This window comes from Mustela nigripes, chromosome 16 (assembly GCF_022355385.1).
Source record: "Mustela nigripes isolate SB6536 chromosome 16, MUSNIG.SB6536, whole genome shotgun sequence".
Lineage (NCBI taxonomy): Eukaryota > Metazoa > Chordata > Mammalia > Carnivora > Mustelidae > Mustela > Mustela nigripes.
This window is the reverse complement of record NC_081572.1, coordinates 36,358,896-36,386,420: the sequence shown is the minus strand read 5'-3', so window position 1 is coordinate 36,386,420 and position 27,525 is coordinate 36,358,896. Positions and strand designations below refer to the sequence as shown.

Genomic DNA, 27,525 nt, shown 5'->3' with positions numbered 1-27,525 from the left:
TGTTATGCAGATATATTTATTAAAAATAATGCTAATATAGTCCTGGGGCACAATGATTCCGAGAGGGTGTTTGCAGCAGATTTCATTATAATTAACAACTAGATAATAAAGGTTTAGCTTTTTAACTTACAGAGTCACTAAATAATAGGAAAGGAAAGAGTAGGGCTAATCCAGTAGAGACTGAAGCTGGTATCAATCCTCCCTAAGCATTTGTCTGGTCGGCAGCCTTGGGCAAAGCTGGTTTCTAGAGGGTTAATCAGGACCCAAAGTGATTTTTGCACTGAGCTCCTCCTGGACCTGCCATGATGCCTAAAGGCATGGGATTCAGAATACAGCAGAACCAAACAGTTTATTCAACTGTTCAAATTGTTAAAAATGATTAAAAGCCAGTTAAAGATTTTCATAAACGCTATTCCAAAATGTTGGTTTTAAAAATGTTACTAGCAATGTATGCATTCCCCTTGTGTTCTTCCCCTCCCGCCCTATCTTTTAAAATAAACGAACACCCAGTGTAAAAAACACTTCAGGGAGAACCAAAAGTCAACCATTTGAAAAGAAGGTGAAAAGGGGAACAGACGGTGTGCAGCAGATGCTGGTACTGCTCAAGGGGCTGCTGATGCAGGCCTTGGTGGCATTATAGCCCCCAGTAAGGCATCAGGTGTCGGGACTCTTTCTCATAAACGTCTGGAACTATGCCATAAGGCGTCTGTACCATTTTAACTGTCGACTTCCCAAAGAGCTGGCGCTCGTAGTCTATCAGCTGCCTCCAGAAACCTACGTTGGGCCTGATGACAGGCCTGCGGGCCTTCACCCAGTTGTAGGCCTCCAGCAGGCACACACTGTGGCATTTCATCAGGTAAGCGATGCAGAGAGTGGCCGAGCGGCTCACCCCTGCGGCACAGTGCACCAGCGTGGCCCCGTGCTTCCTGCTCACGCTGTGGATCTTGTCGGCCACCGTGTCAAAGTACAGTCCAATGGGGGCATGAGGCATGTCAGCCAGAGGCACTTTAACATACTCAAACTGGGGCCAGTTGAAGTTGGGGATCTCGATGGTAGCATTAACGATGCAGGTGATGCCACGAGCCTGAAGGAGGTGCCGGTTGGAGGCCACACTGCCTCTGCCCAGGAAGAGAGAGGAGGTAATTTGAGCGATGCCTCCTACGTCACCCTCAGAAATCATCCGAGGGGCCATTAGAGTCCGTGGAAGTGTGCTGTGACCTCTGGAGCTCATGAAGATGCTAGCGATCACACTTGCATCGTTGGAAGCAAGACCAGAGGGTTGAGTTTTCCTCCACCAAGGAATCCGAATCACCTTCTCCTTCCTGAAAAACACAGGGATCTGTCAGTCAGTACTTTCAATGCTCCCGATTCTGGACTCATCACGGCCCTCTCTAGTTTTGTGGAAGGGGAAAGTAAAAGGATTAAAAATGCTTCATTTCGGGGTGCCTGGGTGGCTCAGTGGATTAAGCCGCTGCCTTCGGCTCAGGTCATGATTTCAGTGTCCTGGGATCGAGCCCCGCATCGGGCTCTCTGCTCAGCAGGGAGCCTGCTTCCCCCCCTCTCTCTCTGCCTGCCTCTCTGCCTACTTGTGATCTGTCAAATAAAATAAAATCTTTAAAAAAAAAAAAAAACTTCATTTCTATAATAGAGTTCTTTCAAGGATGTAAACTAAATCATTTTCTATTGATTAACAGGAAGAATAACCTAAGACTTTGACATATAAAATCAATGTTAAAACTTAGCTCCCTATTAGGGGCGCCTGGGTGGCTCAGTGGGTTGGGCCGCTGCCTTCGGCTCAGGTCATGATCTCAGGGTCCTGGGATCGAGTCCCGCATCGGGCTCTCTGCTCAGCAGGGAGCCTGCTTCCTCCTCTCTCTCTCTCTGCCTACTTGTGATCTCTGTCAAATAAATAAAAAAAATCTTAAAAAAAGCACAGGTGTAATTGGAAATAGTCATCCTATTCCTATTTGAGATAATTCTAAACTCAGAAACATGCACAACTGGTTCCTGAACAATGTGGCAGGGCCTTGCTCTTATTGAAGGGGGAGTAGTGCTCCTTGGTAATTAGGAAGAAATCAGAAAAGCTGATCGCTTCTAGAGCCATGTTCTTTCATATACCTGTTGGCTACTTCAATAGCTATGATCACTACATTTTCCTAAACCTAATTCTAGACATAGAGAGCTTACAAAGGTATAAAAATGATACCAGATTAGGTAATATATTCAAGGAGCTGCCTTTATAAACTGAAAAGATAATGAATTCAGAATGAGTTACAGAAAAGCCAAGAAATACGGTCACCTTAACCCTTTATTTTTTTAAGATTTTATTTGAGAGAGTTCACAAGCAGGCAGAGAGAGGAGGAAGCACACTCCCTGCTGAGCAGGGAGCCCAATGTGGGGCTAAGATCATGTCCTGAGCCACCCAGGTGCCCAGCCCTTTATTATTTAAAAAAAAAAAAAAAATAGCTAAGGGGTGCCTACAGGGCTCAGTTGAGCATCTGACTCTTGGTTTTGGCTCAGATTGTGATCTCAGGATCATAAGATTAAGCTCTGCTTCAAGCTCTGTGCTTGGTATGGAGCCTGCTTAAGATTCTACCTCTACACACCGCCCCCTCCACTGACCCCATACTCTCAAGCTCTGCAATACATCATTCATAAATCAGTCAATTGATAAATAGTAACATGCTGTGGCATTTCCATGGCAATAATCCCAGGTACTTTCAAGGCCATGATCTTACATTAGTCTACTGGGCACCTGGCTCGCTCAGTCAGTACAGCATGTGAGTCTTGATCTCAGGGTTGTGAGTTTGAGCCCCACATTGGCTGCAGAGATAAAATCTTTTTTAAAAAAATTAATTTATTTATTTGTCAGAGAGAGAGAAGGAGGGAGAACACAAGCAGGCAGAGTGGCAGGCAGAGGCAGAGAGAGAAGCAGGCTCCCCGCTGAGCAAGGAACCCGACGCAAGACTCGATCCAAGGACCCTGGGGGATCATGACCTGAGCCAAAGGCAGCAGCTTAACCAACTGAGCCATTCAGGCGTCCCCAGAGATTAATTTTTTTTTAAATATATTAGTCTAGGGGCACTTGGGTGGCTCAGTCAAACATCTGCTTTCAGCTCAAGTCATGATCCCAGGATCTCCTGTTTAGCAAGAAGCCTACTTCTCCCTCTGCCCCTCCCTCCACTCATACATGCATGCTCTAATAAAATCTAATAAATCTACTTTATTAATAAATAATAAAATCTTTAAAAATATATTAGTCTAAGAACATGAGCAGTTTAGTTAACCTGGGTGTGGTTAAACGAAACCATTACCATCCTCAGCCAATTCTCAGTTCTGGACAAATTCCATTAGCTTCAGATGCATGCTGGAATTAAAATTCAATTTAATATTTGAAGATCTTTCTTCTCTAATAATGTCTATATAGGACACCGGTAACAAAATAGAAAATACTGGTTTCTTGAGATTTTAGACCAATCACTTCCTCACACTGTTGCACAGTCTGGGCCTGCTGGGCAATGTGGTCCTCCCCACCCAGGGTGTCGTAGGGGCCCCCGAAATGACTGCAGTTGGACAAGAACACCCTCAGTGCCATAGACAAAGGTGGGGCTGGAGCCAACTCACTTGTGAGGAATCTGGTTACTCCGCAGTCCTGGGTCAGGATCTGGAAAGTCCTAATTGGAAGTGCTGATCACAGTGGCTACAAATCAGATCTGCAGAAAGACAGGAGGCAACAATGTGGCCAATCAGGAAATTCTAAAGCATTCCTCCTGGGTTTTATTACTAAACTGCGTTTGACTAGAATAAAACTAGCAAGTGGAAAGCAGGCTAACTAAAGAATGTGCCAGTAAGCAGTATCAACCTGAGTCTCATCTTTGTGTTAACTCATGGTGTAACAACTCTAAGTACAGTTCTGGCTGTAAGAAAGACACATTTTTCAAAGGAAATGCAGTAAGACACTGCTCACAGAGCCTGAGAAGGATGCAGAACAAGCTAGAGTGTCTTCCAAGGTGCCCTCAGTCCACCCAGCAGGGTGGAGGGCCGTGCGGTAGGACAGATGGCTCAGGAGGCTCAGTGGACCAAAGCCAGGGGATGCCATCTTTGCAGGGGGAGCTCCACGGGCGCCAACTACCAGAGCGGCGGCGGGCGGCACTCAGGGAGTGCATCCTCCTTCCACACGGGATCTCTTAGCTTTTCGTTTATGTAAGCGTTCCTAAAATGTGTTCCTTCCCTACCCACCCCTCCGCTTCTCCCAGGTAACCATCACACTCAAACACGTAGATTTTTTACAGGCCTGGTGAGACGTGACTGACGTAGGAGCTCATACACCATCTGACCAAGCGTCCGTCGGGATGAGTGTCGAATTCTGTGCATGTGCTCGACATACAGTGACTCGACATAATAAATCTATCCCTCCCCACCTCCAGATTCCTCATGCTCCTTTAATTCATCCCTCCCAAACCTTCTAGCCCCACTGCCAAGCAACCATTGATGTTCTGTCATATTTTTACATTTCCTAGACTTTCTACACTGGAATCCTCACGTAGGAACTTGGTTTTGGCCCAGCTCTCACTCAGCATAATTATTCTGACACTGCCCTGTGCTGCTGCACACAGCCACTAGTCGGCTCCTTTTCGTTGCTGAGTACTACTCCCTGGCCCACATCCATCATGGGTTATTCACTTCCTGAGGGAAATTGGGCTGCTTGTAGTTTGAGACTATTCCTGGGAAAGCTGATACATGACATGACATAAAGCATTCATGTATAGTATCTGTGTGGACACACACCTTCCTTTCTCTTGGTTAAATACCTAGGAGTGGAAGGGCTGGCTCCTAGGACATGTTCATATTTAACATTTATTAAAAGCTTTAAAAATAGTTCTAGTATGGGGCTTGAGGGGCAGGCTTCTAACTAAACACACAGGGATGTAAGCATCCACTGCAGTCCTCTCCAGAAAGCCAGTATTTCCCAGAGTGGAGCTTCCCAATGTGTCTGCCCTGGTTTTGGTGGCTGCCACCCAGGGCCCACCTACTGACTGCCAGCCCTGCGGGTCAGCAAGGCTGGTGTCCCAGGACACGTGAGACTAACAAATGAAGAGACCGTTCTCACTGGCTACCACCCCAAGGGCACTGCACAGCCAGACAACTGAAACAGACCTTTTCTGTGAAAAAGCCTACTGCTTGTCCTGGAGCTTTAGCATCAGGGGCACGCTTCTGCCTTGGCACACGTCTGGGGGCCTACTTAGGTTCACTCCAGGGACCAAAGCCAGGGGACGGCATCTTTGTGCTTTCCCTCTGTCCCACTCCAAGTTTCCAGTTATCTCCTGGAAAGGAACTTGTACACCCATCTGGTATCCTGATTTTTGTGACTGTTGCCCGGGAGACACCTCTAGATGACCAGGCTCTGCTGGCCAATGAGACTCACACTTGCAGCCCCACAGGATTGTTTATGTGCATATATTAAAAGCTGCTAAGTGAGATCCTCACTGACAGGCCTTGTCACACGTGAAACAACTGGGAGCCATTAAAAATAGGCTGCTTGGACAGTCACAAAGTTTCTAGAGAAAACCAAAACAAAGGCAGTGCTGAACAATAAGGTTCATCTTCTACCTGAGGCCACTCTTTCAAGCCTGGGAAAGGTGGCTGTTTTGTCTAATGCACAGAAACAAACACCAAGTAGAGGAAGATAAAGAAACAGAAAAATGTGTTCCAAATGAAAGAGCAAGATAAAATCTCAGAAGTCCTTAAACGGAGATAAGTGATTTACTTGAGGAGTTCAAAATAATGGTCACAAAGATGCTCACTGAACTTGGGAGAAGGGTAAATACAGTGAGAGCTTCAACAGATAGAAAATATAAGAGGGACGCCTGGGTGGCTCAGTGGGTTAAGCCGCTGCCTTCGGCTCAGGTCATGATCCCAGGATCCTGGGATTGAGTCCCGCATCGGGCTCCTTGCTCAGCGGGGAGCCTGCCTCTCTCTCTGCCTCTGCCTGCCTCTCTGCCTGCTTGTGTGCTTTCTCTCTCTCTCTGACAAATAAATAAATAGAATCTTAAAAAAAAAAAAAAAAAAGGAAAATATAAGAAAGCACCAAAGAGAAATCAGAGAGCTAAAGAACATACTAACTGAACTGAAAAATTAACTAGAGTGTTTCAACAGAACTACCTGACACAATAAAAGAACAGAACAACAAAAGAATAAAGTGAAGACAGCTTAAGGTACTTACGGGACATCAAAGGGACCAACATACACATTACAGAGTTCCCAGGAGGAGAAGAAAAAGGAGCACCAAATGTATTTGGAGGGCCCCTGGGTGGCTCAGTGGGTTAAGCCGCTGCCTTCGGCTCAGGTCATGATCTCAGGGTCCTGGGATCGAGGCCCGCATCGGACTCTCTGCTCAGCAGGGAGCCTGCTTCCCTCTCTCTCTCTCTCTGCCTGCCTCTCTATCTACTTGTGATCTCTCTCTGTCAAATAAATAAATAAAATTAAAAAAAAAACAAAAACAAAAACGTATTTGGAGAAAGAATGGCTGAAAGCGTCCCTAATCTGGCTGGCAAAGGAAACAGACACCCAGGGAAGCTCAGAGAGTTCCAAATAAGATGAACCTGAAGGGACCCACACTAAAACACATCATAATTAAACTGTTAAAATGGTAAAAGACAGAGACTCTTGAAAGCAGCAAGAGAAAAATAACTTGTTACATACAAGGGAATCCCCCCCCCCCATAAGACTCGGATTTTTGAGTGACTCTGCAGGCGCACAGGGAGTGGCACAACATATTCAAGGCAGTGAAAGAAAGCACTTCAAAGAACACTCTACCCAGCAAAGCCATCATACAAGAGTGAAGGAGAAAGAGTTTTAAACTACAGGAGTTCATCAGCACTAAACTGGCCTTGCAAAAATGTTAAAGGCATTTCTTGAAGCTGAAAAGAAAGGGTGCTAATTAGTAACAGGACAACACATAAAAGGATAATCTTACTGGTGAAAGTAAATATAGTAAAATTTAGAATAATATAAAAAGGTGGTAGATTAATCACTTATAAAGCTACTATAGGGATGCCTGGGTGGCTCAATTAAGAGGGTGCCTTCAGCTCAGGTCAGGATCCCAGGGTCCTGGAATGGAGTCCTTCATTGGGCTCCTTGCTCAGCAGGGAGTCTGCTTCTCCCTCTCCCCCTGCCCTTACCCCTGCTCGTGCTCTGACAAATAAAATCTTTTTTTTTTTTTTAAGATTTTATTTATTTGACAAAGAAAGACACAGTGAGAGAGGGAACACAAGCAGGGGGAATAGGAGAGGGAGAAGCAGGCTCCCTGCTGAGCCCGGAGCGTGATTTGGGGCTCAATCCCAGGATTGTGGGATCATGACCTGAGCAGAAGGCAGATGCTTAATGACTGAGCCACCCAGGTGCCCCTAACAACTAAAATCTTAAAAGGCAGAAGTAATAAAAATAACTATAACTACAATAACTAGTCAAGGGATATAAAAGACAAAAAATGTAAAATAGGATATCAAAAGGGCACCTGCGAGGCTTAATCCGATAAGCACCTGACTCTTGGTCTCAGCTCAGGTCATGATCTCAAGGTTTTGAGATCAAGCTCTGAGTTGGGCTCCACACTCGTTAGGGAGTCTGCTTCTCCTCTCCCCCTCGCCACACTCACACATGCACTCTCTAAAAAGTAACTTAATAGGGCGCCTGGATGGCTCACTCAGTTAAGTGTCTGCTTTTGCTTCAGGTCACGATCCTGGGATCCTGGGATCAAGCCCTGCATCTGGTTCCCTGCTCAGTGGGGAGCCTGGTTCTCCCTCTCCTTCTGCTCTCCCTCCCCCGCCCCCACTCCACTTGCTCCTTCTCAAATAAAATCTTTAAAAAATGGGACATCAGAAACAAAATCAGGGATGTATGTAAAACTATAGAGCTTTAGAATATATTCAAACTCAGGTTATCAACTTAAAATAGATTCTTATAACTTGTTACATGTAAACCTTATGGTAACCACAAAGCAAAAGCCTACAGTAGGTACACAGAAGATAAAGGAATCTAAGCGTACCACAAAATCAAATCACAAAGAGAGCTAGAGAACAAAGCAACAGAGGAATTACAAAACTGCAAGAAACATATATTTTTATCCCCGGGGTACAGGTCTGTGAATCTAAAAAATAAAAAAAAAATTAAAAAAAGAAAAAGAAAAAAATAAAAAAAAAAATAGCAGAGAAGAAAAAGTACAGAGTCTGGAGCACCAATGACTTATGGAGACATCATGCTATTCCTAAAATGCCTGTGTATTTCTGTTGTGGAATAACAAACTAAATGTCTAGTGTTTACGCCACTCATTTTCTAACATACAATCTAACATATAATAAACTACATATACTTGTAGTATATGTATACATATACATATACTACATAAACTAACTTGAAAAAAAAAAACTGCCAGAAAACTGAACAAAATGGCAATAAGTATGTACCTATCACTAATTACTTTTAATGTAAATGGACTAAATACTTCAAACAAACAACAAAATGGCTGAATGAAAGAAGACCCATCTATATGTTGCCTACAAGAGACTCACTTCAGATGTAAGGACACTCCCAGACCGAAAGTGATGGGACAGAGAAAGATATTACATGTAAATGGAAACCAGAAGAAAGCTGGAGTAACTATATTTACATCAGACAAAAAAGACTCTAAAATGAAGACTGTAATAAGACAAGGCAGGCATCACGTAACAATAAATGGCTCAATTTAACAAGAGGATATAACATTTGTAAATAATTATGAGCCAAACAGGTGCCTGGCTGGCTCAGTCGGCAGAGTGACTCTTGATCTCAAGGTAGTGAGTTCAAACCCCACGCTAGTGTAGAGATTACTTAAAAATATTTTTACAAGGCGCCTAGGTGGATCAGTAGGTCAAGCTGCTGCCTTCGGCTCAGGTCATGATCCCAGCGTCTTGGGATGCAGCCCTGCATCATGGCGGGAGGGGGGTGCTTACCCAGCAAGGAGCCTGCTTCTCCCTCTCCCTGACACTCCTCCTGCTTTGTGCTCTGTGTCAGATATGTAAATAAAATCTTTTAATAAATAAAACTTTTTTTTTAAAGATTTTATTTATTCATCTGACAAAGAGAAATCACAAGTAGGCAGAGAGGCAGGCAGAGAGAGAGAGAGAGGAGGAAGCAGGCTCCCTGCCGAGCAGAGAGCCCGATGCAGGACTCGATCCCGGGACCCCGAGATCATGACCTGAGCCGAAGGCAGCGGCTTAACCCACTGAGCCACCCAGGTGCCCAACAAATAAAACTTTTTTAAAAAATTATGCACCCAGCATCAGGACACCTAAAAATATAAATCAATATTAACAGACCTAAAGGAAGAAATAGACAGCGGTACAGTAATAATAGGGACTTTAACACCAGTAATGGATAGATCATCCAAGTCAGAAAATCAATAAGGAAACATCGGTCTTAAACAACACCTTAGACCAGATGGACTTAACATATACATTTCATGGCTCAGGTCATGATTCCAGCATCCTGGGATCGAGCCCCACATCGGGCTCCCTGCTTCGTGGGAAGCCTGCTTCTCCCTCTCCCACTCCCCCTGCTTGTGTTCCCTCTCCCACTGTGTCTCTGTCAAATAAATAAATAAAATCTTACAAAAAAAAAAAAAAAACTCTCAAAGGATTTAACTTCAAACCTCAAGGAACTAGCAAAAGACATACAAATGAAGTGAAGTTAGAAGGAAGGAGGTAACAAAGGTCAAAGTAAAAATAAATAAAATAGAGACTAGGGGCACCTGGGTGGCTCAGTGTGTTAAAGCCTCTGCCTTCGGCTCAGGTCATGATCCCAGGGTCCTGGGATCGAGCCCCATGTTGGGCTCTCTGCTCAGCAGGGAGCCTGCTTCCTCCTCTCTCTGCCTGCTTCTCTGCCTACTTGTAATCTCTATCTGTCAAATAAATAAATAAAATCTTTAAAAAAAAAAATAGAAACTAAAAAGACACTAGGAAAGATCAATGAAACTAGGAGTTGGTTCTCTGAAAAGATAAAATTGACAACCTTTGGCTAGGCTTACCAAGGAAAAAAAAAGGACTCAAATTAGTAAAAGCAGAGGGGCGCCTGGGTGGCTCAGTGGGTGAAGCCGCTGCCTTCAGCTCAGGTCATGATCTCAGGGTCTTGGGATAGAGTCCTGCATCGGGCTCTCTGCTCAGCAGGGAGTCTGCTTCCTCCTCTCTCTCTCTCTGCCTGCCCCTCTGCCTACTTGTGATCTCTTTCTGTCAAATAAATAAATAAAATCTTAAAAAAAAAAATTAGTAAAAGCAGAAATGCAAGAAGAGAAGTCATGACCAATACCACAAAGAAATACCAAGGATAAGGGCGCCTGGGTGGCTCAGTGGGTTAAGCCTCTGCCTTCGGCTCAGGTCATGATCTCAGGGTCTTGGGATCGAGTCCCGCATCGGGCTCTCTGCTCAGCAGGGAGCCTGCTTCCTCCTCTCTCTCTCTGCCTGCCTCTCTGCCTACTTGTGATCTTTCTCTGTCAAATAAATAAATAAATAAATCTTTAAAAAAAAAGAAATACCAAGGATAAGAGACACCAACAAATGTGACAAAAGAAATGGACAAATTCCTAGAAACATACAATCTGCCAAGAATGAATCATGAAGAAATAAAATAGTCCAACAACTAGTAAGAACACTGCATCAGTGGGGCGCTTGGGTGGCTCAGTGGGTTAAGCCACTGCCTTCGGTTCAGGTCATGATCTCAGGGTCTTGGGATCGAGTCCCGCATCGGGCTCTCTGCTCAGCAAGGAGCCTTCTTCCTCCTCTCTCTCTGCCTGCCTCTCTGCCTACTTGTGATCTCTTTCTGTCAAATAAATAAATAAAATCTTTAAAAAAAAAAAAAAAAAAAAAAAAGAACAGTGCATCAGAAATCGAAAACCTTCCAGCAAACAAAAATCAAGGACCACTCACCTTCACTGAATTCTACCAAACATTTAAAGAATTAATACTACCTCTCTAAAGTCTTCAAGAACATAAAAAAGGAGGGAGCACTTCCAAACTCATTTCACAAGGTCAGGATTATGTTGATACTAAAACCAGACAAGGACACGAGACAATTACAGGTCAATATTCCTGATGAACATTACGCAAACATCCTCAACAAAACATTAGTAAGGTAAATTCGACAATACATCAAAAGATGCATACATTACAATCAAGTGGGTATTTGTTCCAGGGATGCAAGAATGGTTCAACATCTTTAAATCAGTGCATTACACCACAGTGAGATATCACTGTATACCTGTTACAACAACTGTTACAAAAAGACAAGAAATAACAACTGTTGGCAAGACTGTGGAGAAAAGGAAAGCCCCCTGCACTGCTGGCAGCAATGGAAACTGGTGCAGCTGCTGCTGAAAAGAATATGGAGGTTGCTCAAGAAATTAAAAATAGGGGGTGCCAGCTGGCTCAGTACATGTAACTTTTGATCTTGGGGTCATGAGTTCAAGCCCCACACTGAGGGTAGAGATTACTGAAAACAAAACAAAACCCTACCACCATATGATCCAGCAATCCACGGCCCTGTGCTTATCTGAAGAAAACAAAAACACTAACTTGAAAAAACATATGCACCCCCATGTTCACTGCCAAAACATGGAAACACCTAAGGGCCACTGATAGATGGAACACATAAGAAAACGTGGTATATACACAACAGAATATTATTCAGTCATAAGAAAATCCTACACTGAGATAACATGAACAGATCTTGAGGGCATTTTTCTAAGTGAAATAAGAGAGAAAAAGACAAAAATATTCTATCAGTTATGTGTGGAATCTAAAAAGAAAATGAAAATGAGCTCACCAATACAGAAAACAAACTGGCAGTTGCCAGAGGTGGTGGAGGGGGCACTAAAAGGGCGAAGGAGGTTAAAAGACACAAACCTATAGTCATAAAATAAATCATAGGGATGTAATGTACAAGTTAATATTACTGTATTGCATATCCGAAAGCTGCAAAGAATATATATTAGAAGTTCTCATTACAAAAAACATTGGTAATTACATAGTGATGGATATTACTGGACTTATTGTGATGATCATTTTGTGTTAATGTAAGTATCAGATCATTATGTTGTATACCTGAAACATGTTATACATCAACTCCACCTCAATAAAAAAATAAATGAAACAGTAATAGCTTCATAATGCAGTGGTTCTCAAACTTCAGCATGCACCAGAGTCTTGTTAAATTTCTGAACCACACCCTAAGAGTTTCAGAGTGGGGCTCAAGAACTGGCATTTCTGAGGTGATGCTGCCAGTCAGAGGACACACTTTGAGAACCACTGTAGAGGTCGACGCTGGGGTGAGCCACCAGTTCCCTGCTTCACGACTGAGGCACTCAGAGTGCTGGCCCTGATAAGTCGCTAGTCCACCCCAGAGTCGGCCCTTGTCTAAAGGGTGCTGCCTCACCCAAGGCTAGAGCCTTCTCTGGGGGACCGGCATCGGACAGCAGCACACCGCAGTATTTAGGTGAAATCACACCATGAAGAGGAAGAGGAAGCAGTCACCTAAGGAGAGGTGTGCAGATGTGTGCATTAGATGGAAGTGGAAATGGGCAGAACTTACAGAGGAGAACATCCCTTCCTGCTGCAGAGCACAGTCTCATGCCACTTCCAAGTCTTTCCCTGGCACAATCCTAGTGATTTTAAAAGCAAAGTCACTGATAGGGGCTCCTGGGTGGCTCAGTGGGGTAAAGCCTCTGCCTTTGGCTCAGGTCCTAATCCCAGAGTCCTGGGATCAAGCCCTACATCAGTCGCTCTGCTCAGCAGGGAGCCTGCTTCCTCCTCTCCCTCTGCCTGCCTCTCTGCCTACTTGTGATCTCTGTCTGTCAAATAAATAAATAAAGTCTTAAAAAAAAAAAAAGAAAAGAAAAAGGCAAAGTCACTGATAAATACAAAATTGGGCTCTCAAACTGCTGGTGAGAACTCCCTCCTTACTGGAAAATCTGGAAGATGCTGATCAAATTTCCAACCAGATTATTGAGTCACTGTCTAACTAATAGTAATTCAGCCTTGTGGTCTCCCAAATTATCGTTCTGTTTGGGAGGCCACTTGCCCTCCTCAAGTGAAGGTCCCAGACTCACTGGTCTTTGCAGCCCAAGTGTCGTCAGGGGTGAATAATGGATGGCCCGGAAGCCTAACTTACTCCGTTAACTCTCCTCTGTTGGGCAGTGATAAGGTACTTGGTACTGCAGAGAAAACAGACTGTGAGTCCTCAGGGCAGAATCCAAGTGAGACAGACATGATGCTCCCTCCCTGCTGCTGCTAGTCAGTCTCATGCCAACAAACCTGCTGCAAATTGTCGGAGCTGGCTCCGCGGCTTCGAACTACAGCGTCTGCCAGAGAGCACGCAGAGGGCACAAATATTAGCGATGCTCCTCTAACAAACACTCCTGACCCCTTTTACAGATCGGAAACTATAAGGTTCAGAAAGGGTGAGATGATTTCCACTCAGAGAAGATCCGCAACAGAACCAGAAAAGACCCAAGGTGTCTGGGCTCCTAGCTCAAACCCACACGCTGCCTTTCAGCATGACCGTGGGGACTGGCTGTGTCCTCACTGCCTGCCTTGCGGCACTGTGATACCAGCAGCCAGCACCTACGGTGCGGGAAAGGGGTCTTCGATCTGCCAGGAAACACGGGGCTGAATGCTGCTTAAAGAAAAGCCCAAAAGGGCTCAGCTACTCGGTTTCTCCTGTCGCCCAGAATAGGGAAATATTGCCACAGACCTGTATACCATCTGGGACACAGGCCCCGCCCTGAGAGCAGCAGTACCTCAGCAAGGGGTGGTTCCACAGTAGGCACAAGAAGCCCTAATGTGCTCCAGTGCCAGGACCAGGAGATTCTGATCATAAAGGAGAAAAGAATACATGTGTATGACATCCCAAGTTCGTCAAAATCATCTTAGTCAATGTGTACTAGAGGACAGAAGAGGGGACTGTATTAGCGGAGTAAAAGACAGGCATGTTTGAGGGCTCCAAGACAGCAAAGTACTCTCTGAGTCGCCACACCCAGGGCAGCACACGTGTCTCCAAGATGACCAGAGGCAGTGCCAAGGCAAGTTCATGTCGCTGTCCATGGTGGTCAACTCAGTCCTTCCAAGTTGCTCTGACAGCTGCATTTACTACTTGGAGGGAAAAAACACTTTCCTGGCCAGGAGAATGAAGACGGGATGGGGTGGGCTGCAAGACAAAAAGGAGGAGCTGGCCTAAAGCAACCCCAGAGAGGTACTTTTTTTCCCCAAGTTCTAAGAAACATCTTGCAGATGATGAAAGCACTAAAGTGCTAAGAAAGGATACAGAATTAGTGTCCGTCCAAGTGGCCCGTAATCTCGATGCAGAAGCTGGTAACACATGACTGCTCCCTGCACTGCAGAAGCCCTGGGATGTGGACACCGGCTTTGAGTTAGCACTGGCTAGTACGGGAGCAGCCTTGGACCTACTAGCTGGTGTCCTGATGCACTCAGAGCATTCATCCCAGTGCCATGGAGGCTAGTTTTCTTTCTCACTTTTTTTTTTTTAATCATAGCAAATGACCACTAGAATAGACAGTTAGAAACTGAAATTCTACCTACTGCTTTCTCTCTTCTCACATTGAATACGCAGAAAATGGCCATAATGATGCTAGAAATGACCATGTAAAATGACTTAAATTATTTTTAGCTGTAGCAATTTCAGAAGGACACAGTATATACTTGAAGCCTACACTGTTATTTTTTTAATACCTGAAAAGCCTATATAATCACATTTTCTCTTTCTGTTAAATAAGGTTTTTTTAAGAACTAGATAAAGTTACCCTTTTTAAAACAGAAGCATGTTAGCCTACATTGCCATAAATAAATGATACTTTTCTCATTAATTTTCATTATTAAATCAGAAATATGTTCCATTGGGGAAAAAATTAAAACTCTTAAAAATAAAACTCATATGGACACCTGGGTAGCTCAGTCAGTTGGGCATCTGCCTTCAGCTTGGGTTGGGATCCCAGGGTCCTGGGATCAAGTCCCACATAGGGCTCCTTGTGAAGGAGTCTGCTTCACCTTCTACCTCTACCTGAAGCTCCCCCTGCTTATGCCCCCTCTCTCTGAACAAATAAAATCTTAAAAAAAAAATTCAAACAAATGTTGAGTTATATTTGTATTAAAATGAAAAGATGCAAATTGTTCTTGCTTTTCTGGAAAGCTTTAAAATTTGGCTAAAACACCTCAACATCTTACTTCTGCAGGAGGGGTTGTTGTTGCTTTTCCCACCACATAAGTGAACTGATATGAAGAGGTCCTGGGATGAGGACAAACAAACATAATACACATAAAGCTAAGGACAGAGTCACCATTCTGGTTTGGCCACAGATATTCCACAGGGTGACACATAACATGCTGTACAGCAACTGCCTGTGTAGTTGTGACCGGACTGGTCCTCAGTGTCCTCATGTGCACCACCATCCCATGAGCTGAGCCTAACAAAGGATAGTCATTTTAAGACTAACGAGCTGCGGGATGAAGAACACACCACACTCCAAAGAATGACACAGGCAGTCCACTTGATGAGAGCAAGGAACAAAGTATGGCCCTATGGTGACATATATATAGAAGCACAGACTTCAACAAGTTTACTTCCATATGATAAGTTCAGAGATTCCCATGTTGGAAGTAGAATGAGTAGAATACTGAGAAGAGACTGTTAATAACTATAAAAGGTGAAGGCACTTATTTATTTGGGTATCAGGGTAATCTGTTCATATCAGGAACTGTATTTTTGAATTTGTTCCTCACCCACCTAGGTACTAAAACTACTGGCCACTCATTCACACAAGAGTCTTCACTGAGTTCAACACTACTCTAAGTGATGTGGGGATTGTGGGAAAAGGTCTTTGCCACAAATGACCATAATATCTCCTATCCCATTTGACCTTACAATGTGACCAACTCCACCAAAGAGTACAGCAGAAATAATGCTTCTGAGGCTAGATTATAAACATGTCACACACTTCTACCTTGCTGTCTTGGGACTTGCTCTTAAAGCCCGGCTGCTATGCTGTGAGGAAGTTCAACAGAGTTACCATGGGGTGAGGTCAGATGCAGGTGGTCCAGAGAGCCCAGCTGATGTCCCAGTGGGTAGCCAGGATCAACTGCGAAATATGTGAGTAAAGACAAATAGATGATTCTAGCTCCCAGCCATCAAGTCACCTACAGTCTTTGACTGTCCCACCACTGGCCCCAGACATTGTGGAGCAAAGACAAGTTGTCCCCACTACATTAGGTCCAAATTCCTGATCTCTACAGGAATCTGTGAGCAAAATAAAAATGGTTATTTTTACATCACTGAGTTTGGAATGGTGTACTATGCAGTAATAGCTAGAAAGGGCTCTAAAGATATAACATAAACCATCATCCTGTGCTAGCATTTTATCACCCTAAATTGATAACAAGATACACTATAAAACAGCTGAATAACATATAACAATGGGAGATCGACTAACATTAAGTGACTCAAATGAGGGGTGCAAACAGTGGGTACCTTAGCAATTCTGAGAAAGCACAGGCTAAAAGCAAAGTAAAACAGTCAATGGGGCTGAAAAACAGAGTTGTCTGTTTCTCAGGGAGGAGTCTCATAGATGATACTATCATGCTTTTTCTCCAGTCCATTTAAAACATACTGCCATTTATGGGCGCCATTTATGGGAGGCTTAGCCAATTAACTGTCTTCAGCCCAGGTCATGATCTCAGGGTCCTGGGATTGAGCCCCTTGTTGGGCTCCCTGCGGGGAGTCTATTTCTCTCTCTTCCTCTGCCATGCCCCCCTCTCTGCAAATAAATAAATAAATAAATAAAATCGTTATTAAAATTTTTTTTAGTAATATATGTCTCAAATAAATAAAATCTTTATTAAAAATTTTTAAGGACACCTAGGTGGCTCAGTGGGTTAAGCCTCTGCCTTCGGCTCAGGTCATGATCCCAGGGTCCTGGGATCAAGCCCCGCATCGGGCTCTCTGCTCAGCAGGGAGCCTGCTTCCCATCCTCTCTCTCTCTCTGCCTGCCTCTCTGCCCACTTGTGTTCTCTGTAAAATAAATAAAATCTTAAGAAAAAAGGACATACTGTCATTCTTGACATTCAAGAGCTTTCTTACTTTCAGATTCCAAATAGAGAACACAAACCCTTTTCTATAACCCCTCACTACTCCAAGTGTGATCCAAGACGCAGCAGAATCAACCCGGAGCTTGAAAGAAATGCATCATCCCAGGCCCCATCCCAGACCTATGGAATGGTATTCCACAGTGAACAATGTCGCAGGTGATCTTTATACACAGGAAAGTGGAGAAGCATCACTATCGATTAGCCTCAGGCTGTCCCACAGGACTTGCTGGGAAAAAAAAAAAACTCGAGTGCGTATTTCGTTGACGCTCCATGAACACACTCAGCCTCACGTGGATCAGTACTGCTCTGCTGTCATGGTCCCCAGATGAGGAACAGAGGTAATGGAGGTGAAGAGGCCTTCCCAGACTATACATAGAAAAAAAGTAGGAACCCCACTGGGACCGGAACCCCTTTTACATGAGTTGTGCATTTGTTGATTAGTCATACAATCTGACCACGACAGGTCAACTGATCGAAAAACTACCAAAATGTCCCCATTTCATTGAGGAAGAAAACAAAAACTGCAAAGAAAAGAAATTAAGGCACACAAGGTCAATCTCATTGTGCTTTATCTATAATGGGGATACGAATCTAAAAAATCCTAAACTGCTATGAGGTATGAGATGGTCTTAGGGAATGAAAAATCTGATAAGCCTAAACTAAGAAAATGCTGGCAAAATCCCACAATCACATTTGAATTTGTTTGGTGACAACTAAAAACCAATTTGTGCCAGAGCCTATGTAAATACTTCAAAATCTTCAAGAAGTGGTAAAAATTAAATATGAATCATAGATTCTTGGTTAAGCAGTGAACTTTGATTTATATAGGTCAGAACATCTAGAGGCGGAGTACTTTAAAAACCACACACAAGGGGCGCCTGGGTGGCTCAGTGGGTTAAGCCGCTGCCTTCGGCTCGGGTCATGATCTCAGGGTCCTGGGATCGAGTCCCGCATCGGGCTCTCTGCTCAGCAGGGAGCCTGCCTCCCTCTCTCTCTCTCTGCCTGCCTCTCCATCTACTTGTGATTTCTCTCTGTCAAATAAATAAATAAAATCTTTAAAAAAAAAATAAATAAATAAATAAAATAAATAAATAAAAACCACACACAACAATTAAACCCAAAATAGTTTAAAAATGTGCCTCAAAACTGCCAAAGTCACTACCACCCTCTGAGAGGCAAGACTATGAAATCTCAGAAAATGCAGATTTTTTTTAAATAAATGAGATCTCTTAAAAGTTCATTATGGGGGTGCCTGGGTGGCTCAGTGATTTGAGCCTCTGCCTTTAGCTCGGGTCATGGTCTCAGGGTCCTGGGATCGAGCCCCGCATCGGACTCTCTGCTCAGCGGGGAGCCTGCTTCCCCCTCTCTCTCTGCCTGCCTCTCTGCCTACTTGTGATCTCTGTCTGTCAGATAAATAAATAAAATCTTTAAAAAAAAAAAAAAGTTCATTATGACTTTAAGGAAGGCAAATAGGAATTTTTAAAGTTCAGAGGACTAAGAGCTCAACAGTGAATAGCTGACAACCTTCGATCACTTACTCCACTGTCTGACTGCGTGCATCAACACTCATAAACCCCAAGCAGTGAGCCTCAACCTTCTCCCTACAAGGATTTCTGTATCATACCCATGACCCAATTCCACATTTTTGGTGATTTCATAGCAAAGTAACTTCACTTATAAAGTATTGATAAATTAATTTCCCACTTGTCTTTATAAATCAAAAACATCTAATTACCCACGTAAGTTTCTGAGCAGAGTGAGTCTGGTTAACTAGAAGGAGAGACCCTGACGAAGCTCCATACCCTTTCCCTGATGGGACAGCAGCCCTACCACGCTCTGAGGCCAACTGGGAGCCTGGGCCCCCTAAAGCAAAGGGAGGAATCAAGTTTTGAACTAAATGGCAGTGCAAAGGCAGAGATTCCTGAAGTTTTTTCCCTTGTCTCTCATTGTCTCCTGAAAAAATAGTCTAATACAATAAGAAAATACACAAAATTCTTTATGACAATTCTTTATGTTACTATATTAGCATAATTTATACAGATTGTATCACTGTTACTCACATGCTATGAGAATGTGGTCGTGCCAGCAAACCTCACACTCCAGCAAACCTCACTCTACGCTGGTACACATCAGGGGCTGGCAAACCACGGCAGGCAGACATGTCTAGCCCGCCAAGTGTTTTCATACAGCCCATGAGCTTGGAATGGCTAAAAATTAAATCACAAGAACAGTACACTTCATGGCATATAAAAACTGTATGGAACTAAAATGACAGTGTTCATGGGGGCGCCTGGGTGGCTCAGTGGATTAAGCCACTGCCTTCGGCTCAGGTTATGATCTCCGGGTCCTGGGATTGAGCCCCGCGTCGGGCTCTCTGCTCAGCAAGGAGCCTGCTTCCCCCTCTCTCTCTCTCTCTGCCTGCCTCTCTGCCTACTTGTGATCTGTCAAATAAATAAAATCTTAAAAAAAAAAAAAATGACAATGTTCCTGAATGAAGCTCTATTGTAACACAGCTGCATTCACTGGTTACACATTAACAATGGCTGCTTTCTTGCTGTGAAGTTAAGTAGTTGCTGCAGAAACTGTGTGGCCTGGAGCCTAAAATATTTACTACCTGGCCCTTTACAGAAAACATATGGTTGAAATTATGTTCCAAAGCCATCATCTTATGGCAAAGGAATATTTTCCAAGTGTGGACCTAATAACCACTGCATGAGAATCACATGAGTTGCTGGTTAAGATGCACATTCCTAGGCCCCACCTCAGACCTAATAATCAGGATTTCCAGGGATAAAGGCTCAAAGATTTATATTTCTAGCAAGTATCTCTGCAAAAATAATTTAAAATAATATTAAGGGTCACCTGGACAGCTAAGATAGTCAAGTGTCCGACTCCTGGTTTCATCTCGGGTCTTGATCTCGGGGTCCTGAGTTCAAGTCCCGTGCTGGGCATGGGGCCTACTTTAAAAAATAAGTAAGCTACTGTGGAAAAGATAAACATTATTTACTGTAATTTGTAGGAGAATAAGTGGAATAAACTCCACAAATGTACATTTTTTAAAATTATTTTTAAACAAAATAATACAGTAGTTTCTTGGACTTAAGACATAATCCAGTACTGGTGCACCTGCATGGCTCAGTCAGTTAGGCATCCAACTCTTGATCTCAGCTTAGGTCTTGATCTCAGGCATGTGAGTTCAAGCCCCATACTGGGCTCCATAAAAACAAACAAACAAACAAACAAAAAAGTAAACAAACAAAAAGACATAATCCAGGGATGCCTGGGTGGCTCAGTGGGTTAAGCCTCTGCCTTTGGGTCAGGTCATGGTCTCAGGTCCTGGGATTGAGCCCCGCATCGGGCTCTCTGCTTGGCGAGGAGCCTGCTTCCCCCTCTCTGCCTGCTCCTTTGCCTACTTGTGATCTCTCTCTCTGTCAAATAAATAAATTAAATCTTAAAAAATAAAAGACATAATCCAATATGAAAACAAGTTTCACTTAATTTATATTTTGGATCATTTTTATCTGAAAGTTTAAACCAGGTTATTGAAACTCTGTAAAACATTAAATATGTCTCTTAGGGGCACCTGGGTGGCTCAGTGGGTTGGGCCGCTGCCTTCGGCTCCGGTCATGATCTCAGGGTCCTGGGATGGAGTCCCACATCGGGCTCTCTGCTCAGCAGGGAGCCTGCTTCCTCCTCTCTCTCTCCCTGCCTGCCTCTCTTCCTACTTGTGATGTCTCTCTGTCAAATAAATAAATAAATAATCTTAAAAAAAAAAATACGTCTCCTATTTTTGGCAAGAATCATGTGAAATGATGTACAACCTCTAACCCTGGAAGAGTTCCGTCCCCTAAATACAACATATTTATGTTACAGTGCAAATTAAAGGCTATTGAAGATTTGTGTCCTTCTGACATTCATCAAAAATGCACAATAAACAGATATTTAAATAAATCAAGTGGGCTGGAGAGAAACCTATCAAATTCATGGGGCATGGTGGTCTCAGTAGGGAAGGAAGGGGAGGGGCCCAAGGAAGATTCAACTTTATAATCCTCATCCTGCTTTTTTTAAATAAAAGAGAGAGAGTATGACCAGTTTGGGGTGGTAATGATAAAAATTTGTTCTTTGTAATTTTCTTTTTTTAAAAGATTTTATTTGACAGAGAGATGGAGCACAGGCAGAGGGAGAGGGAGAAGCAGGCTCTTCACAGAGCAGAGAGCCCAATGCGGGGCTCGACCCCAGGACCCTGGGATCATGACCTGAGCCGAAGACAGAGGCTTAACCCACAGAGCCACCCAGGCACCCCTGTTCTTTGTAATTTCCTATATGACTGCAATTTATTTATTTATTCATTTATTATTATTTTTGAGAGAGAGAAATAGAGAGGGAGGGAGAGAGAGCACGAGCAGGGGGAGACAGGGAGGGAGAGAGAATCTCAAGCAGGCTCCACTCCTAGCACGGAGCCCAACGTGGGGCTCAATATCACAACCCTGTGATCATGACCTGAGCCGAAATCGAGTTGGACACTTAACCGACTAAATCACTCAGGCGGTGCCCCAGTATATGATTGAAATTTCTAAAAATAAAAATTATTTGGAATTGAAGAAATTAACTACAACAAATGGCTGTCAACACAAACGCCCCCTCCAGGCTCTGGCCTGCACCTGCTCCTCACATGGGAGCCAGACTCACAGCTGATTTGGTAAGAGAACTTGGCAAGGACACCAGAGCAGCACAAGAGCTAAATGAGTGAAATTCTTAATTATAAATTTTGATTTCAAATTTGTGTGTGACTTGCAATGCTGACAGTCCTCTCCTGGATTTTATTTTTACCAGTAGTACTTCCTCAAAACTTCAAGCAAGCTTACCTCATGGGTGTCTCTCTTCAGTGGAGGAAGGCTGGTGCTTCATGGGCTCTTATCTGCCACAGAAATGTTTACTAGTTCAACAGAAGCAGCATGCTCCACCTGAAGAGTCCTCTGTGTTATCCACACACTCAAAGAACTAAAGAGTCAAGAAGACCCGCTGCCCTAGGCTTTTGATACTGAAACTATTCTGGGACAAAGAAGTTAAGACCAGCAGTTACATGTGAATTTCAAAAGGGCCCCTTTGTCCACAGAGACTTCGAGAAGACAGGGGGGAAAGCTGGCCAAACTGTCGGTGCCATAGTAGAGGTGGCTAAAATTGGGTCAGTGCTAAGAGCGAGGACAGCAAGTGGCAAGGTGGGAAGGCCGTGGGCATATGTGACATTGTGTGGCCGGTATGGCCACGAACACAGCACCCACACTTTGCCCACTTCCCGGTAACAGGTGGAATATGGAGCTCTTCCACCAACTACTACTGCCCACCACAAGGGATACCAGAGAACACAAATACGACTTCTCCCAGCAATCACTCAGATTAAGAGGCTCTGATGCTCCTTTTGATCCTTTCTTTAAACTTTTAATTTATATATAAGTAGGTTTTAAAGTTATGACTATTTTAGAGAATCTGAAGAAAACTTTAATATATAAGTGAAGAAAGTACTCATGATTTATGGAAAGCCAGAAAACAGAGCACATAACCATTTTCTAGGATGCCTTACAGAAGAAATTTAAAAAGAACTACAAATCTCACAGTCGGATTATTCTTCCTTTACCCCTCCAGCTAAGAAAAGGGATAGCCCTGAGGGTATTTTCTAAACCTACAGAACTGCAGAACATTCTACTGCAAGGACAGAAGCAAACTGTGAGCAAATACCAGGCACTGTAGGTACTCAGCCAATACCTGTCCTGACACAACCCGCCACCTCTGCCTCTCCTATCTCCCTTCCCCCTCTCCCCTCCTCCCACCTGTCTCTCCCCGCACACACTCCAAACACACCTAGCTTTAAATCCAGCTACAACACCACACACAGGCAATTAGAGTTAATCTGGCAACTGCCTCCTCAAAAGCAGAAATTCTGTTTCAAACCCAGTTTTAACTCCTTTTACTATGTTACACTAAGGAAAACTGGGGGAAAAGTATGTTTTAAAGATTGTAAAAGAGTACTTTATTCCCATAGTGAAGAAGCTGTGGTTCCTCTGGAAAAGCCAGGGAAAGAGGAGCCTTCTTGGTCTGTGCTCAGCGCCTCCTAAAGGACCCGCACATGCACACGAGCATTCTCGGAGGGTCCTCTGAGGGTCCTCTAACAAGGACTGGCCTGGGTTCCTGCACACACCACACACTAAAACTTTGCGCTGCCGGCCTACACATTCAGGGCTGGGCACACGGCAGGCATTCACCAGCACAACACAAATCACCACATCAAGGCATCGAGCGGCCCCAGAAGTAGGAATCACCCAAAACCTTTATGAGACTTTAGGTAGGGGCGTCTGGCTGGAAGACTGCGCAGCTCTTGATGCTGGGGTTGTGAGTTCATGCCTGACACTGTGGGTGAAGATTACTTTAAAAAAAAAAAAAAAAATTAAAAAAAAACCCCCCCCCCCCCCCCCAAAAAATCCTTTAAAAAAAATAAGACTTCTAGGTAACTAGACACTTTTATTCTTCACTTTGCATATTTAAATTTTCCTATAACTACACATCTGTTTGGGGAAAAAAAAAAAAAAGGAAGAATTTTTCTTTGGTATTTGTCAACCCAATAGAGTGGAAAACCATCTCTGCCCTTTAGGTAGCATGTTGGTCCAACCCATACAATTAAACCTATAAGTATATATAAATACACTAGTACATAAAGGCCCAGGGATCAGACCACTTCATTCATTCACACTGTGGTTATCCAAACATACTGTGATATCCAAACATACTGTGGTTCAACAACAAATACAATGAATTATAAATTCAAGGCTGACACCACGGGAGGAATGTAAATTGGTACCAACCACTCTGGAAATGAGGCATCAGCTAGTAAAGCTGCAGATAAACACACCTGTAGGCCCTGTTCTTAACTGCCCCAGACCAGAAACGACCCAGCTATCCATCAGCGGATGATGGGTAATTTGTGCTACGTTCATACAAGAATGAACTAATTACAGTCACAGATAACAACATGAATGAATCTTTAAAAAATACTGTGCTGCAAGAATTTAAAAAAACTGTGTGCATGTATGTACATTCCTATATACACACATGTATACACACACACTTATACGTTGTTGACCCCCCCAAAAAAGTATTTAAAAGGATACCTACTTTGATTCCATGTGCATAAAGGTGAAAACAGACAAAATGAAACTTGTTTAGATATTAATATTTAGGGGGGAAAACGAGAGACAAGAAAAGAAGCGATTTCCACAACAATGAAGCTAGGTTACTTCTGGGGTGAGGGGAGAGGCTGTCCTTGGGAAAGTATGGAAGGAAGGTGCTTCTTGACCTTCTACAAGCTGTGCATTCTTAAATCATTAATTTATCCATTTGTTTTATACGCTTTCCTGTGTGTTACAATTCGTAATAAAGAAGTTAAGTAAGTGAAATGTTGACGTCCAGGAATTCAGAACCATTACAGTTCTGGCCAATGTGGGGAAAGAACACTTCCTCTCTAAATGTCACTATTCTGTGAAGTGTGTAAACCTGGCGATTCACAGACCTATACCCCGGGGGATAAAAATATATGTTTATAAAAAATAAAAAATTAAATGTCACTATTAACTTATCAGTTTCATCAATTTTCAGGGACCTTATCTGCCTTCCCCCCAATATTCAACACTGGGCCTTCAGCATGGCAAAAGTCCTCTAATATATAAACTCTTGATGTGAATTCTGTTTGAACTCCCGTGTCTCCTGAAAAGTACTGATTTGAACTGCATCCACATTAACACTTTCCTGTTTCTCAGAGCAGCTTTACATAAATAAAGCTACTACCTTAAATGCTCACCCTGTAAGTTTATACCCAGGTGCTGTTGCTCTAGCAACTCTCCCTGCCTTCTGCTCCTTCTTATGCTTCCTTATAAGATAAAGACACTAGTAGTCCTAGAAAATTTCTTTAATGGAAAAGTTTTCATTTTTAACCAAGAGTAACACCTAGGATCTTAATGATTGAAGTGCTCTGAGGCTGTTTAAGAAGGGGTCATTTGCCCATCATCTTGAGAAATACTACTATGCAACAGAGGTAATGAACCTTTACAACCAGCTGTACTTAAAACGCATGCTACCTGTTCTAGACAGAAGCCAAATCTCTACGAACAGGACTGGTTAATTTTATTATTCATTTCAATTAAAAAATCGCTTTGTGCAGATATTATAAAAATGCTTAGAAAAGTCTAAGAGGATACACACGAATCGATAAAGATACACACAGCAGCTACTTTTGGAAAAGAAACTAAAAAGAAGGCTTTAACATTATCTGTAAAGTTCTAAGTTTTACAGAGATTATTAATGAGCATTTTCAATCCACCCAAATCCCAAATACAAAGGAATTCCCCGAACACACATTCCTCTCTAAAGACCATCATTTAAAAATGTTAAGGTTTAAAAAAAAAAGTTAAGGTTTTCATGCTAAAGTTTTAAGGGACTTCCTGGATTTATACACCTGACCAGTATATTTTATATGAATACACATTTATGCCGTTCTATTAGGGAATATTATAGAAATCATACCTGCATTCAACCAATATGAAAGATTTCAGATGAGAACTCAGCATAGACACGTTTGACACTGACGTTAAAACGACTTGGAATGAAGGAAACCGTCTCCTGCTTTATGGGGGAAAGCCAAAAATATCAAGCAACTACCTTCTCCTCCCCCAAGCGTCAGAAGATGAGTCAGAGCTGGAGGCAGGAATAGGGCCCATGTGTCAAGCCGCCTGTGCAGGGCGCCTTCCTACCTCCACCCGACAACACTCTTCCCCCACCCAGGGTCAGGGTTCCTGCCTCAGCCTGTCCCTGACGTGAATTCTCAGGTGTCCCCAGGAAAGAAGAGACAGTTATTCATTCCGGGGGCACCTCATTCTCTGCATTTCTAAAGGGAGCCCAAGAATGGGTGCCTGTATGGGTCCACAACAACTAACAATCACCAAATGCAGCTCAAGGGAGTGGAGCTTCCAGACACACACACACAACTTTGCAAAGAAGGCAGCACCTTTGTTCCCCTCATTTTAAACAACAGGAAACATGGAGGGAGCAGCTGTGACTTGTCCAGAATCACTTAACTTTGTGACAGAGCTGACAGTCTCAAGCACAGGGCTGCTGACACCTGGCCCCAGCCTCTTTGACTTTTAACTGATCTGTACAACTTCAGGGAAGATGTTCCAACATTCCATTTTACTTCTGTAAATGTAAGGAATCAGGACCTGGTTCTTTGCCTCTGTTTTTACATCTGTAAAACGGGATGGCAATGCTCTCTGCCTACCCCTCCTATAAAACTACAAAGAACGGCTAGTTAACACTTGCCAAATGCCTTGAGGTCCTGCTGGATGAAAAGTACAAGGTAGATTGTTTGTTTCTTTTTTAATCCCTAGACAGTAAAACTGCAATTGTAAGTCACTCCTCCTTCCCTTGCCTTTGGGACGCCCAGTTACCATAACACTGGCTGGTACCAATGGCAACATCCACCTAAATAAAATATAGTTATACAATCCACTAAGGCAGCTCCAGCAGGCGACTCCTCTCACAAACAACTCAACTTGCTTTGAAGCGAGGGTACTTAGGAGAAATAGAGAGACACGTTAGCACTGTGCACCCCAATCTACCACCGCAGAGAAACACTCAAGTTGAATACTTGGCATTGCTGAAAGTCAAGTTGCTTCTATCAATGCACCAAAAACCTATGAAAGATGCAAAGGGCCGCCGACAGCTCGAGAGGCTCGGAGCGAGTGGATGAGGACCGCCGGCTAGGAGGTGGAGAGACCGTGGCGCGGCCGGAGTGCAGAGGGTCAGGAAGAAGGAGGAGGGGAGGGGAGCCTACAGGATGCCGGCCAAGGAGCCCGAGGGCCGGTACGCGGGGCCGGGGCGTCGGTCGCACCAGGGCGCAGTCGGGGGGCGCGCACCCACAGCCGGCGAGGCGGGGAGGTCGGGCGGCGAGGAGGGGGCGCGGAGGAGTGCCCCGGGCCTCGCCCCTCCCGGCCGCCCAGAGGATGCGAGAACCGCCCGAGAGCAGGTGTGGGGGCCGGCATAAAAAGTTTCCAGAGACGAGGGTCGCGCGGGGCCCCGGCCGCCGGGTCCCGCCAGTGTCCCCCCAAGAGTCGCGTCAGAGCCAAGTCCCGCCCGCTCCGCCCCCCGCCCCGGTCCTCGCCGGGGCCCGCGGCCCCCTACCGGCTCGGCCCCGCGGCGACTGGCACTCCGTCCTCCTGCGCGGCTCCCGGATTCTGCGGGCTGCCCGCCGCGCGTGCCCCTCCTTCTCCCCCCGCCCGCGCCCGGGGCGGGCCGCGCGCAC

General features: G+C 44.1%; 1 protein-coding gene across 1 annotated transcript; it reads right to left on the bottom strand.

Annotated features, from left to right (window-relative positions):
- Positions 1-27,525, bottom strand: DUSP14 (dual specificity phosphatase 14). The gene is made up of 3 exons (XM_059379740.1): positions 27,405-27,525; positions 3,625-3,713; positions 1-1,322 (listed from the first exon to the last, which is right to left on the bottom strand). The coding sequence occupies exon 3, from the start codon at positions 1,229-1,231 to the stop codon at positions 635-637; it is 597 nt and encodes a 198-aa protein (XP_059235723.1). The 5' UTR covers positions 1,232-1,322; positions 3,625-3,713; positions 27,405-27,525; the 3' UTR covers positions 1-634.

Bases quoted from the DNA above. Each gene is read 5' to 3' on its own strand.
- DUSP14 (XM_059379740.1), bottom strand. From the start codon at position 1,231: ATGAGCTCCAGAGGTCACAGCACACTTCCACGGACTCTAATGGCCCCT.